The 14,192-nt window shown below is 45.9% G+C and overlaps 1 protein-coding gene across 1 annotated transcript in view; it reads right to left on the bottom strand.

Moving 5' to 3' along the window:
* Positions 1-13,193, bottom strand: part of EHF (ets homologous factor) — a 24,854-nt gene extending 11,661 nt beyond the window's left edge. Inside the window, exons 1-5 of the mRNA XM_008580446.1 lie at positions 12,995-13,193; positions 8,949-9,194; positions 6,526-6,588; positions 461-529; positions 275-343 (exon numbers count right to left, since the gene is read on the bottom strand). Coding sequence (XP_008578668.1) covers positions 275-343; positions 461-529; positions 6,526-6,588; positions 8,949-9,194; positions 12,995-13,091 — 544 coding nt within the window. The 5' untranslated portion in view covers positions 13,092-13,193. The remainder of the gene's footprint in view (positions 1-274; positions 344-460; positions 530-6,525; positions 6,589-8,948; positions 9,195-12,994) is intronic.
* Between the last annotated feature and the right edge of the window lie 999 nt (positions 13,194-14,192).

Raw genomic sequence — 14,192 nt, 5'->3', positions numbered from 1 at the left:
TTGAAAACAGAGGAAAGCATAAACAAATTTTGTTGTCACAAGAGAGTGACTGGTTTCACAGCAGACAAACACCCACCTAGAAGCATCCCTGCTGGTCATCTTCGATGTACAAATATTGGCTCAAAAGCAGACCTCTTACAACTCCCTTCCTTTTCTAGCCTTTTAGTGAGAAAGATTCCAGCAAAGTGGAAATGTAGGGTATTGGTAATTCTCATTAATTATCAATAAGCACTTGCATTAGGCATATTCAGCTTCAGATGTCAGGACAACTTACCGGCAGGAAGGTGAGCGGTGGTTGTCATGGAGATCTGGGCTCGGCAGAAAGTTTTGCTGTCCAACAAATCTGTGGCAATAAAAAGATATAGGCATGAAGAGGTCCCTCCTTACAATATAACACTGTGGCTGTAAGATAAACAGAATAAGAATGCAAAATGCCCTTAAGTGTTAGGGAGTTAGTTACCTACTGTGCTACCATAGTTGGTATCGTATAAATAGTTTTCTTCTTTCCAGGTGTTCATGATGGAAGGGTCTACAAAGAAAAGAAAATGGGAATGGTCAGCAATCATTTACCCCAGGGTGAGGAATATGCCTTTTCTAAACCACTGCTCATCAAAGAAGTGTTGGGGGATAGAGGGTGGTCCTCAGAGAGAAGAGATAAGATTCCGCTTCAGCCACATGTTAACATATAATAATGTTATCCTATTTTTCTTCCAGTGTCCTGGGGGAAGTGGGCTTAGTCATGGCCCTGTCCACGTGTCCCATACCTGTTGCATCTTTAGGGAAGTGAGAGAAATTGCAACAGCGGGATCCTGTCCTAGACCCCTGCTTTGGTTTCCTGGAAATGTCCCAGCCTGGCTTGGCCTTCTCTTGCATGCTACTATATCACAACCAGAATACTTTTACCCTGGGGTGGGAGGAAAGCCTGGCTAGTGACAAATTTATAATACGAGATCAGTGAGCATCTTTTCCTGTTAATTTCTTCCTGGGAAAATTAATGATGTTTCTTTTAGAAAAGGTCTAGTCCGTCTTATCACTTTGTTGCTGAATCCTAGAGAGAATCTCCCCTCAAGTTGGATAACAGCCCCCTCCCTCTAGGTTTCTCCAATTAGCTTAAAGGATGACATAAAATTCTCAAAACAAAACCAAGGAGAAGGGGAGGGAAGTGTTACCAAATCAGACAAACAAATTTTAAGCATAGGGCCCCATTGCCTCATCTGGGCAAAGAAGTGCTTGCTTGCGCTCTCCTGAGTGCTGGGTAAGCATGTCTCACTCCGAGTGACTCCAGATTTCAAATTCAAAGGAAACTCCTCTTCACCTACCCCAAGTGATGCCCGACTCCTACGCAACCCCCAGATCTGGGCTAGTCTCCAACAGAAGCAATTTCTTTCCTGGCTGGCCAAGAGCTCTAAAATCTCTCACCCTGTTCCCATCAGAACCTTTCTGCTTTGCCCTCGCCATGGATCTAGGCTGACCTCCCTCCTCCAGCCCAGGTTCTGAATTCTAGGATGTGGACGGTAAACTACTGGCCGAGTTTTATATTGTTTTTATAGCACAAATGGTATAAAAACTGACTCACTGGCTAAGTCCTCCTGTTTACGACATAGGGATTTAGCTGGCATTTTAACTAATAGCTACGTGTTTGGGCACCCCAAGCCCAATCTCTTGGGGTTACACCCTCTCTCCTTGTCAGGTCACCTCGTACACCTGTTGTTGTCTCTGAAAACAAAATGAACCAAAGAGGTTTGGGGGTGTTGGCCCCTCTCTGAGCCTCTTCTCCCCTCCTCCTAGGGTGGACCTTCTCCACCCTTTCGGCTCAGCTTTTCTGAACTGGCAACACGAGAATGTCTGGATGGTCAGGAGGAATTATCAAGTTTTTGGGACCTCTCCAATATCACCCTCATTCCTCTGGTGCGGCTATCTGTCAGGTCAAGAGGGGGAGGGGGCACCATCCTCTGGGCCAAGTCCTGTGTCTGTCTCTAGGGCTAGGGCAGACCTGTAAAGCACAGACCATCCAGGTGACCCATCCCCTGGTCTCTGGAGAGAAGGGCAGGGCTATGAAAGCCTAATTAGCATGCTTAGCAGCTACTGTTTCTTTCTTTAATAATGGTAGACCAGCCAGCCCCTTTATAAAAGAGTAATCAACTGCATGCGCCAATTTTGGCCCCAAGTGACTCATAAATCACCCCCCAGGTCAAATTCTGTCCTTGGCAACTGACACATAACCCTGACAAAGTTGGGCAGCCCATGTGGCTCACAGTCTCCCTGACGTGGACTTGGAGAGTGACCCAGGAGCAGTGGAAACTGCACCATTTTATCACGGCCTGGGGACTTTGAGGGAGGATCTGCAGGAGAGAGATTCGGGATAGGGAAAGGGGAACAAAAACGAATGTGGATACTATAGGACTATAGACTCTGCTCAGAGCCCAGAACAAAATCTTTTGTATAAAAATGCACTTAAGGCAGGAATTGGGTTGTGCAGCTGCCTTTAGACAACCCTACAGAAGCTCCCTACAGAAGGATCCGAGAAACTACGTTAACCACAACACCAAGTCAGCATCTTCCTCCTTCTTGCGAAAAACACTCCCATCGAGGGAAGAAAGGGAGAGGAGACATTGACTCTGCTTCTCTCCTTGCTTTTCCAAACTTGGTCAAGTCCAGTCCTTTGACTCTTTTTGGGGGTGAGGAGGCCCCCCTCGATTCTGCATTTTTCTAGCTGCTGGCCTGACGTCCAGATGATGCCCTGACCAGTAGCAGGAAGCAGAGAAGTGTGGGCAGAAGGGAGACTCACCATCAGTCTATAAATCAGAAATAGTTGGCAGGCACTAGGCCCAAGGGCAAGGGATGAGGCTCGTGGCGGGGTGGCCTGCTGGAGACAGCCAGGGAAGAGGCCACTCTGGGTTCCCTGTCAATACCTGCTCCCACATTCTCTCTTGCACGCTCTCCATATTGTTCTCCCGGGGCTTTGCCCAGCCAACTTGGCCCCTTTTGCCCCCTACTACTCACCGGTTTGTTCAGTCTTGACAATGACATTATGGGTGGACTGGAACAGGTCACTGCTGCACTGGCCTGTGAAGGACAGATTGGGAAAGTCAGAGAGGGCCCAGATGGTGCCAACAGCTTATGCTCAAACAAGGACAGAGCTGGTTTCTTTGAAGAGCTTCTGCTATCCCACTGCTTGGTCACCTATGTTTGCTTATGGGAGGGGGCTTTCCTGCCAGCCTCTACAAACTCAAGCCTGGAGTCCCTGGCCTCAGAAAATCAATAGTCTAGGGCCCCCACATCGGATGGAATTATCTGGTTTTATATAGGGAAGATATTCAGTATATATAGGGAAGATATCCAGTATAGTAGAAACAAAACTTCAGAAGCCAGAAGACTAGTTTTTTCACTACTAGCTGTGAGGAAGTTTATATTTCTGGGTCTTAGTTTCCTCATCTGTAAATTTAGGGGATTAAACTAGATAAAGTTACTAGACAACCTCTAAGGTGCTTTCCCATACTAGAATAAGATATGAAATGAAAGCAAAAATACAGGAAAAACTATTTTAACTTAATTAGCTTGATTCTTCTTTGATCTTATATTTAATCAAACCATCTTGATTAGGTCCAGTGTCTGAGATATGTGTGTATAAAAGGCAGCAATTCTTTCCTTATTTATGTCTTCATCACATGTACAAGCATGCATGCCACATATCCTTGCATTTGCTTGCAACTGCTCTCGAGTTGTATCATACAAAAGCCCATATATACATGTGAATGAATCTGGTACACTTTTTCTCCCCAGACAGATTATAAATATCTCAGGAAGGGAGGTTATGCCTCTAACCTCTCTGACTTTCGGTTTTCCCATCTATAAAATGGGTACAATATTTATTTTGTCATAAGGTCATTAAATGAAGCAATTCACTTTGAGTGCTTAGTATAAGTAAGGTCTCAATAAATGTAAGTTAACAGAATGTCTACAAAAAAGCAAATAACAAAGCAAGGGTGAGAAACCTGGCTGGACATGAGGCGCTCAGCGGCAACAGCAGCATTCAGTAAGACCAAACAAGTCAAAGATGGAAGGTTAAAGATGGGAGGTCAAAAATGGGAGGTCAAAGGTGGGAAGTCAAAGATGGCACAGCACCTCTCAGGCCTCCTTGCCTCAGGCTTCAATCAGGGCTAAGCTTTAAAGGAGTGGATTTAATTGGAGGTAGATAGGTAAATATTTTTAATTCTTCAAGTGTAAGTCTGCTCTTTCTGAAGATTCCTGGGGGTTACTTACAGAGCCTTGTCTGGTTTGGTTCTAGTAAAAGAAAAATGAGCAACCACGGCTGTGCGGTGGGTGGGAAGAAGGGAGTGCCGGGAGCTGAATGAGGTCATCCACGATGGCCACCCCAGCGCAGGCTCCAAGCCAGACCCAGCGTCCTCCTCCGTGTCCTCCTCAGTGTGACGGCTGCCATCAGGGTCTGACTCTGCCTTATAGTCCTGACGCTCATGCTTCCCAAGTCCCAGCTACCTGCCCAAACACAGGCTCTGCTAAGACATAACTGCCCTTTCCACAGGCCACCTCCCTATTCTTACATATTGCTGCTTTCCACGATGCCTATAGTTCTCAGAGGAGCTAATTTTTTTTTTCTTTTTTTTTTGTGACCAGCAACGGATCGCAACCCTCAGTGTTGCGCCCGCACCTTGCTCAGCCAGTGAGCGGCCAGTCTGTATGTGGGATCCGAACCCTCGGCAGGAGCACCGCCGCGCTTCCCAAGCGGTGCACTGTAGCAGCGCGCCACCGGGCCGGCCCTTAATTTTTTTATAGCCAATATCAGGGGACCCTTATGCCAGTGTCAGAGACATTCTGCAAGATCAGTTATCTGTCCTACTGGGTCTTTCAAGTCAGTAGAGAATGTGTATGTGTAAATAAACCATCACCAATGAACAGTGTTTGGAATGGTGACCTACCCCTGTGCTAGACAAGGCCTTCGGTGAGACATCTGAGGCTTTAGGGCAGCAGCAGTTTCAGAANTCCAGCCCAGGTTCTGAATTCTAGGATGTGGACGGTAAACTACTGGCCGAGTTTTATATTGTTTTTATAGCACAAATGGTATAAAAACTGACTCACTGGCTAAGTCCTCCTGTTTACGACATAGGGATTTAGCTGGCATTTTAACTAATAGCTACGTGTTTGGGCACCCCAAGCCCAATCTCTTGGGGTTACACCCTCTCTCCTTGTCAGGTCACCTCGTACACCTGTTGTTGTCTCTGAAAACAAAATGAACCAAAGAGGTTTGGGGGTGTTGGCCCCTCTCTGAGCCTCTTCTCCCCTCCTCCTAGGGTGGACCTTCTCCACCCTTTCGGCTCAGCTTTTCTGAACTGGCAACACAAGAATGTCTGGATGGTCAGGAGGAATTATCAAGTTATTTGGGACCTCTCCAATATCACCCTCATTCCTCTGGTGCAGCTATCTGTCAGGTCAAGAGGGGGAGGGGGCACCATCCTCTGGGCCAAGTCCTGTGTCTGTCTCTAGGGCTAGGGCAGACCTGTAAAGCACAGACCATCCAGGTGACCCATCCCCTGGTCTCTGGAGAGAAGGGCAGGGCTATGAAAGCCTAATTAGCATGCTTAGCAGCTACTGTTTCTTTCTTTAATAATGGTAGACCAGCCAGCCCCTTTATAAAAGAGTAATCAACTGCATGCGCCAATTTTGGCCCCAAGTGACTCATAAATCACCCCCCAGGTCAAATTCTGTCCTTGGCAACTGACACATAACCCTGACAAAGTTGGGCAGCCCATGTGGCTCACAGTCTCCCTGACGTGGACTTGGAGAGTGACCCAGGAGCAGTGGAAACTGCACCATTTTATCACGGCCTGGGGACTTTGAGGGAGGATCTGCAGGAGAGAGATTCGGGATAGGGAAAGGGGAACAAAAACGAATGTGGATACTATAGGACTATAGACTCTGCTCAGAGCCCAGAACAAAATCTTTTGTATAAAAATGCACTTAAGGCAGGAATTGGGTTGTGCAGCTGCCTTTAGACAACCCTACAGAAGCTCCCTACAGAAGGATCCGAGAAACTACGTTAACCACAACACCAAGTCAGCATCTTCCTCCTTCTTGCGAAAAACACTCCCATCGAGGGAAGAAAGGGAGAGGAGACATTGACTCTGCTTCTCTCCTTGCTTTTCCAAACTTGGTCAAGTCCAGTCCCTTGACTCTTTTTTGGGGTGAGGAGGCCCCCCTCGATTCTGCATTTTTCTAGCTGCGGGCCTGACGTCCAGATGATGCCCTGACCAGTAGCAGGAAGCAGAGAAGTGTGGGCAGAAGGGAGACTCACCATCAGTCTATAAATCAGAAATAGTTGGCAGGCACTAGGCCCAAGGGCAAGGGATGAGGCTCGTGGCGGGGTGGCCTGCTGGAGACAGCCAGGGAAGAGGCCACTCTGGGTTCCCTGTCAATACCTGCTCCCACATTCTCTCTTGCACGCTCTCCATATTGTTCTCCCGGGGCTTTGCCCAGCCAACTTGGCCCCTTTTGCCCCCTACTACTCACCGGTTTGTTCAGTCTTGACAATGACATTATGGGTGGACTGGAACAGGTCACTGCTGCACTGGCCTGTGAAGGACAGATTGGGAAAGTCAGAGAGGGCCCAGATGGTGCCAACAGCTTATGCTCAAACAAGGACAGAGCTGGTTTCTTTGAAGAGCTTCTGCTATCCCACTGCTTGGTCACCTATGTTTGCTTATGGGAGGGGGCTTTCCTGCCAGCCTCTACAAACTCAAGCCTGGAGTCCCTGGCCTCAGAAAATCAATAGTCTAGGGCCCCCACATCGGATGGAATTATTTGGTTTTATATAGGGAAGATATCCAGTATATTTAGGGAAGATATCCAGTATAGTAGAAACAAAACTTCAGAAGCCAGAAGACTAGTTTTTTCACTACTACAAACTAGGAAGTTTATATTTCTGGGTCTTAGTTTCCTCATCTGTAAATTGAGGGGATTAAACTAGATAACGTTACTGGACAACCTCTAAGGTGCTTTCCCATACTAGAATAAGATATGAAATGAAAGCAAAAATACAGGAAAAACTATTTTAACTTAATTAGCTTGATTCTTCTTTGATCTTATATTTAATCAAACCATCTTGATTAGGTCCAGTGTCTGAGATACGTGTGTATAAAAGGCAGCAATTCTTTCCTTATTTATGTCTTCATCACATGTACAAGCATGCATGCCACATATCCTTGCATTTGCTTGCAACTGCTCTCAAGTTGTATCATACAAAAGCCCATATATACATGTGAATGAATCTGGTACACTTTTTCTCCCCAGACAGATTATAAATATCTCAGGAAGGGAGGTTATGCCTCTAACCTCTCTGACTTTCGGTTTTCCCATCTATAAAATGGGTACAATATTTATTTTGTCATAAGGTCATTAAATGAAGCAATTCACTTTGAGTGCTTAGTATAAGTAAGGTCTCAATAAATGTAAGTTAACAGAATGTCTACAAAAAAGCAAATAACAAAGCAAGGGTGAGAAACCTGGCTGGACATGAGGCGCTCAGCGGCAACAGCAGCATTCAGTAAGACCAAACAAGTCAAAGATGGGAGGTTAAAGATGGGAGGTCAAAGGTGGAAAGTCAAAGATGGCACAGCACCTCTCACGCCTCCTTGCCTCAGGCTTCAATCAGGGCTAAGCTTTAAAGGAGTGGATTTAATTGGAGGTAGAGAGGTAAATATTTTTAATTCTTCAAGTGTAAGTCTGCTCTTTCTGAAGATTCCTGGGGGTTACTTACAGAGCCTTGTCTGGTTTGGTTCTAGTAAAAGAAATTTATAGAGCCTTGTCTGGTTTGGTTCTAGTAAAAGAAAAATGAGCAACCACGGCTATGCGGTGGGTGGGAAGAAGGGAGTGCGGGGAGCTGAATGAGGTCATCCACGATGGCCACCCCAGCGCAGGCTCCAAGCCAGACCCAGCGTCCTCCTCCGTGTCCTCCTCAGTGTGACGGCTGCCATCAAGGTCTGACTCTGCCTTATAGTCCTGATGCTCATGCTTCCCAAGTCCCAGCTACCTGCCCAAACACGGGCTCTGCTAAGACATAACTGCCCTTTCCACAGGCCACCTCCCTATTCTTACATATTGCTGCTTTCCACGATGCCTATAGTTCTCAGAGGAGCTAATTTTTTTACAGCCAATATCAGGGGACCCTTATGCCAGTGTCAGAGACATTCTGCAAGATTAGTTATCTGTCCTACTGGGTCTTTCAAGTCAGTAGAAAATGTGTATGTGTAAATAAACCATCACCAATGAACAGTGTTTGGAATGGTGACCTACCGCTGTGCTAGACAAGGCCTTCGGTGAGACATCTGAGGCTTTAGGGCAGCAGCAGTTTCAGAAATCACTGCAGAAATATCCACATGTGTCCAGATCATTAGTTCTAACCCTTTTTCTGAGTTACTGACCTTGTAAGAATCTGCTGAAATATTATGAGCCTTCTTCCCCCGCAAAACACAAACATAGATCTGATTTCATATATCTTTTTACCACCCTTAAATCACCATCTTAAAAACCTAGGTCTAAAGTGATTTTTTAGTTTGTTTAAGTAGCCATGATGATCTTTAACAGGCAAGTGATTGGGATTTAAACTATGGAACCCCGTTTGCAAAGGAAAGAAGAAAAAACTTTCTAAGAGCAGCAAGAATTCTGTGACTACCTAGCCAGCCCTTTGTCTCCTTGAAAACTACTATCATCATAAGGGGGGAATTAAACTACACCAGCATTTATGAGGGACTAGACACATTTTCCACCCTAGGCTTCATTTCTGTCCTCTCACCTGCCTTCTACTACCCAGTCTTGGGAAATGGTCATTTGGAGGGGAGACCATCTTTTGTAACCCCTGACAAGGAACCCTGCCTGCTGCAGAGTCTCGGCTCTTCCCAGCTGGCTCCTATCAGGGTGGGGAGAGAGATAGTCACCGTTCCACTTGAGATGCTGAAGGTTGCTGTAGAGGAGCTGTCCCACTGTCCCTGCCGCCCGGGTGAACTCCTGCAAACTCATGCTGCAGAGGTGCTCGCCATTGACGTCAAACTCCTGGAAAGGGATGCAGCTGGCGTCCAGCTGGTTGGTGTCCAGGAGGTGCTGGAGCCACTCCCACACCTGGTACTTGGTCCAGTACTGGGGATGGATTTCATGCCACTGACCTCCAAAAAACCCGCTGGAAACTGCAAAACAGGAGGCGGCCCCGTGAATGACCCCTGGTTGCTCCGGGCATAGTCTCAGACCTGGGGATGCACTGCTGGTTGCCTCTGTCATGGGGAACACAACCACAGTCCGTGAGCATCAGCGTGGGGGTAGGAGAATGAGACAGGCTCTGGAAGGAAGACTTGCAGAAATGTGGTTCTTCTCCCAGTTGTGGTGGGGGCCAGTCATATAGCCTCTATGCATCTACGTGTCCTCCCTAGCATGAGACTTACCCCTGGGCACTTGATGAGGACATGCGACCTGAAGTGCTCTGAGCTCACTCCCGTCTCCCACAAAGTACCATGAAATCTGAAGCATTGCTGTAGTTTCAGCAACTTATTTGCTTATTGTCCCCACCCAAATAGTTCTCTTCCTCTTTTCTCTCTCTCTCGCATTTTTCTCTTATACACACAAACACACACACCACAAACTTAGACCATTTTCAGCCAAAAATGAGATCAGATATTAAGGTCCTTTTCTCTGTAATGTCTTTGCTCCTCTACATGTGTCCAGATTATTCATCTGCTGACTGTGCTGATATCCCACTGCCCCAGACTGCTTATTACAGCTACCATGATGTCATTTTCCTATTCGGTTCCCTTCAGTAGCTCCCTGTTATCCACTGAAATTAGGTATAGAACGGCCAAGCCAGGCATTGAGGCTCCTCACTGTTCGTCAAGTGAATTATGAGTTGTCTTTTTTCTACGCTGTTCTTTGAGCCCAGTTTGTATTCTACCTCTCCTTCCTGTTGAATTCCTACCCATCTCCCAAACTCTCACCACCCCATAAAGCTACCACTGATTCCCCCCATGTCCTACGAGGGCTTCCTCTGAATCTCCAGGAGACACGCTTGGTATTTCCCCTAATGGCTTCTGTCATGTTCTGCTTTTCTTTACAGGTCTCTAAGTACTGTCTTCTTTGTAAATCGTACACTCAAGGTCATGGACTCTGTCTTCCTCATCTTTGTATCGCCCATAAAAAACTACTTGAGAGACCTTGCCACAGTAGGTGCTCGCTCTGTATTTATTTAGTGGAATTTGTTACTGAAGAAGAAATAACATAGGACTCTGGAGGAAGTGTGAGATACATTCACAAGGTGGTTAATTGAGGTACAGTGGAAGAAGTCAAGTTCATTCAAGTCGACAAATATTTCTGAGAATAGCATGTACTAACCATCTATTTATGCAACTTGGGCTCATGTGAAAGAATATTGGATAGTTGGCCCAAAGTCCTGGAGGGGTGGAAAAGAGAGAGCCAACCCCTCAGGGAATGTAACAGGGCTGAGCGATCGTATAGTCCCCTCGAAACCAGTGCTCAAGGGGAGGAATGCTCTCCCAGGAAAGGGGACGGGGAGGAGAAGATGTTATTGCATCCCATCAAGCAGAAGCAGGGGAAATCACACTTCACATGACACGTAGATATTGCCACAAACTCAAGGATGGACCAGTAGAGGAAAACATAGTGCAAGGAAATTGTCCCAAACTTTTCCTTCAGTGTCATGCTAGATCAGCACTTGTCAGACTTTAATGTGATTATGAATCATCATGGAATATTGTTCAAATGAAGATTCTGATTGAGCAGATCTGGGGTGAGGCCTGAGTTTCTGCATTCCTAACACGCTTCCACGTGATGCTGATGCTGCTGGTCTGTTGAGTGACAAGGCTCTAAAGGGCTCAGGAAACTGTGATTTCTATAATACCCACGGCCTAGCCCTCAACACCCCCAGAGTACAGGCTAAAGAAGGAATATTTCCAAGCCAATCCCACTTTTGCTAATCCCCTCAGAATCCGTCCACTGCTTCCAGACCACAGAAGCACTAAGAGCAGAAGGCCAAGGTCATTTAGGGCACAATGGTGACCTCCGTTGATAATACCCACTGCTCGCAGTATGGGCTCCATGCCTCATACCTCGTGGCCAAACAAAAGCAGCCCTAAATCCTCAGCTTGGGCCCTAAAGTGGAAACTAACAGTGGAGGAGAGGGGAAGGATTAGAAAAATCTAGTCCAAAAATTTAGTTAGTAAAAATATTCCCAAATATGCAAAAACATACAGCTTAGACTAGATGTTACCATCTTCCCCAAATTTTTTGGTGTCTCACAAATACAGCTGTTTAAAGATAGGATATATATTTTTCATGGCTCCCCAAGTCTTTGATCTTTTTTTCTAAAATAATCGTGTTGCTATGACAATGCTGCTCTGGGTTTGCCAACAAGAGACAATGACTTTCAATAACCCAACAGGTTTATGGAATAATCTCTTCGACATACTTAATATGATCTAGATTAAAGGATAGTTCCTGATATTTCATCCTGTTTGAACTTGGGAGAATCAGAAAATTTTGTCTGAAGTTGTCTGGTGAGAACTTCCATCGGCCAGGGAACCTATCTGATTCCTGAAGTTTCAGGAAAAGCACTGAAAATCCTGTGAGTTCAGCTGATCTCTGCCATTCAGCCTACCTACCCCTTTCCACCAATCTTGATCAAGAGCTGGACCTTCTTTGGGGCCTCTGGAAGTTAAGAAATAAAAATGGCACCTAAATTCTACTCCCTGCTGAACACACCGTCCAAGTTTTCTCCAAAGCAGACAGGAGGAATGTTGCCTTAATCAAGGTCCAGCAAGCTGGGGATGACAAACATTTTCTGCACTCTCTGGAATCCTTCTTCTCAGCCCCCACAGGGAATCTGATGTCTGCTGCCAGAAAGGGCAGCAATTTGGTAAGATGGGTAATCAAATAAGAGAAGGCCACCTGTTTACCCTTTCAACCAGCTTTTGGCTGGGATCACTCTCTGGAATCCTTCTTCTCAGCCCCCACAGGGAATCTGATGTCTGCTGCCAGAAAGGGCAGCAATTTGGTAGGATGGGTAATCAAATAAGAGAAGGCCACCTGTTTACCCTTTCAACCAGCTTTTGGCTGGGATTCCTAATTAAAAGAGGTGGAGCTCTACATGGATCAGCTGCTTGTTGGGGAATATAACCCTCCCACTATCCTCCCACTCCTGCTTCTCAGACCTGCTCATGAACAGGCCATGTCCATGTTTCAAGGCAAGCAATATCAGCAGAGTCTCTGGTGGGGACATTAGCAGCAGGTGTTGGGTGGGATAAGGCCCAGAGTTTCTTAAACTCACTGCTGTGGGATGCACAGCAGTCTAAACTGAACGCCTTCACAATGGGGTGTGGGGCCCCTGATTCAGCAATCACTTTATTCAGTTCAGCCTTTACAGTAAGACACAGGCTTAACCACAAAACCCTCTAAAAGCCCCACCACCAGACCCTCCCTCTTCTAATCAGTGTATTTTAGGTTAAAGCACTGCAGGAGAGCACTTGTTCTCCTAACAAATTTCCTCTTTCCTTACAAAGAGAGGTCACTGGAAGATGAAATACAAAGATTTACGTTGCTCTAACTCTCTCATCCTTCACCACCATGCTTAACACACAAACACCTCTCTCTCCTAGCCTATCTTGAGATCCCAGCAAAACACTGTTAAAAGCTTCAACAGGTGGTCTTCCCTTTGAGATCCCTTCTACCACCCTTACCACCAAGCTAACAACATGGAACCTTGAATTTTGGGAGGTGACGATGGAATGTCCCAAATGGGCTTCTGTATGTAATCCTGGGAGCCCATAGGAAACTCCAGCATTAAGAATGTTTCCCATTCCCCTGGTCCCCACATTCGCTGCTGAATAAAACTTGTGTTTTGCAAACATTAAGTTGGGAGAGCAATTAAAGCAAAAACAGCATCCCCCCAGGGGCAGTAAAACCAACACCTACTAGGCCCCCTTACCATTGCACGTGGAGTAGCTGTCTGTCCAGGCTGGCTGCTGGTGAAGGAGGTTGTTACTGGGGTTGAGATTCATTACACCACTTCCTTCCAGAATCATGATCTGTAAGGGGATCAAACAGCCCACTGAGTCAGTGCCTCTTGGACAAACATCATTTAAGAGTGCAGATCACAGAGTTCACTTAGGAAGAAGAAAAAAGAATCTGTCCTTCTGCCCTTTGCCATTGCTACAGCCCTTTTGGTAACAGCAAAACTCATGGCAATTAAAAAATTCCACGTTCAATTTTCATGTGCATGAGGCAAGTTTTTACAGCCAGCTATTCATAAATGAACAATCTCTGATCAGGAGGAAAACACAATACCTGCTCCCAGGGCGAGTCTGGCCAGCATCCAAGATTTTTACAAAAGTGAAAATGCCAAAGAGATTTTGTTTAAAGTGCAATTTTAATCAATGAAAATCCAAGCTGGTAGCAGTACAGACCCAGCACCTATGCAGGAACTCTGAAATTAAACATTTCGAGTCCCAGCACATACAGGCAACCCCACACCTGGGCACTCAGTAACAAGTTTTCTCAGCGTGGAGATCTGCCTGCCACGGGATGAGCTGCCTCTTAGGAGGGCCTCAGTCATCACTGAGCAGAGCTACACAAGTATTTGGACTTTGTGATAACATCAGGAACCAACTGGTTTCTCTGATAGATGCTGCCTTTTTCTGGTAAAGGAAATTAAATTTTTCCTTTCTGATAAAAATGATGACTAGCTTTTCTTCTCCTTTTAGAGACCGAGAGAATTCAACAGGCTTTGAAGCTGATCTAAAGATGACTTTGCCTGTGGGCTTATTTTCTCAGTAAAGAACCAAATAGCAGAGCTTTCTTCCATGGGGCTGTTTGGATTTTTTTAATAATATAAAATCTCGCACTTGAGAAATATTCTCTTCAATCATCCAGCATTTATAATGTCCCTACCCTCAAGCCAAGTGCCCTCCACTTTTCAGACCAGAGCTCCAGAGGTGTGTTCAGTCATTCAAAGAGTGGTCTGTTTGCAGAAGGCTATTGAGCATTACCCAGAGGCTATAAAAGTAACTTACTCTTTATAAAATGTTGGGATAGGGAGAGGAGTTTAACTTCATAGCAGCAGATCATGGAAATGTTTCTGCTTGTTTTGGGGGAATCTTATATCCTCAAGTGTCATCAATGTCTGC

Source organism: Galeopterus variegatus, unplaced genomic scaffold (genome assembly GCF_000696425.1).
Source record: "Galeopterus variegatus unplaced genomic scaffold, G_variegatus-3.0.2 Scaffold2099, whole genome shotgun sequence".
In the NCBI taxonomy this organism is placed as follows: Eukaryota; Metazoa; Chordata; class Mammalia; order Dermoptera; family Cynocephalidae; genus Galeopterus; species Galeopterus variegatus.
The sequence above is the reverse complement of the archived record's forward strand: the minus strand, read 5'-3'. Positions and strand labels throughout refer to the sequence as shown.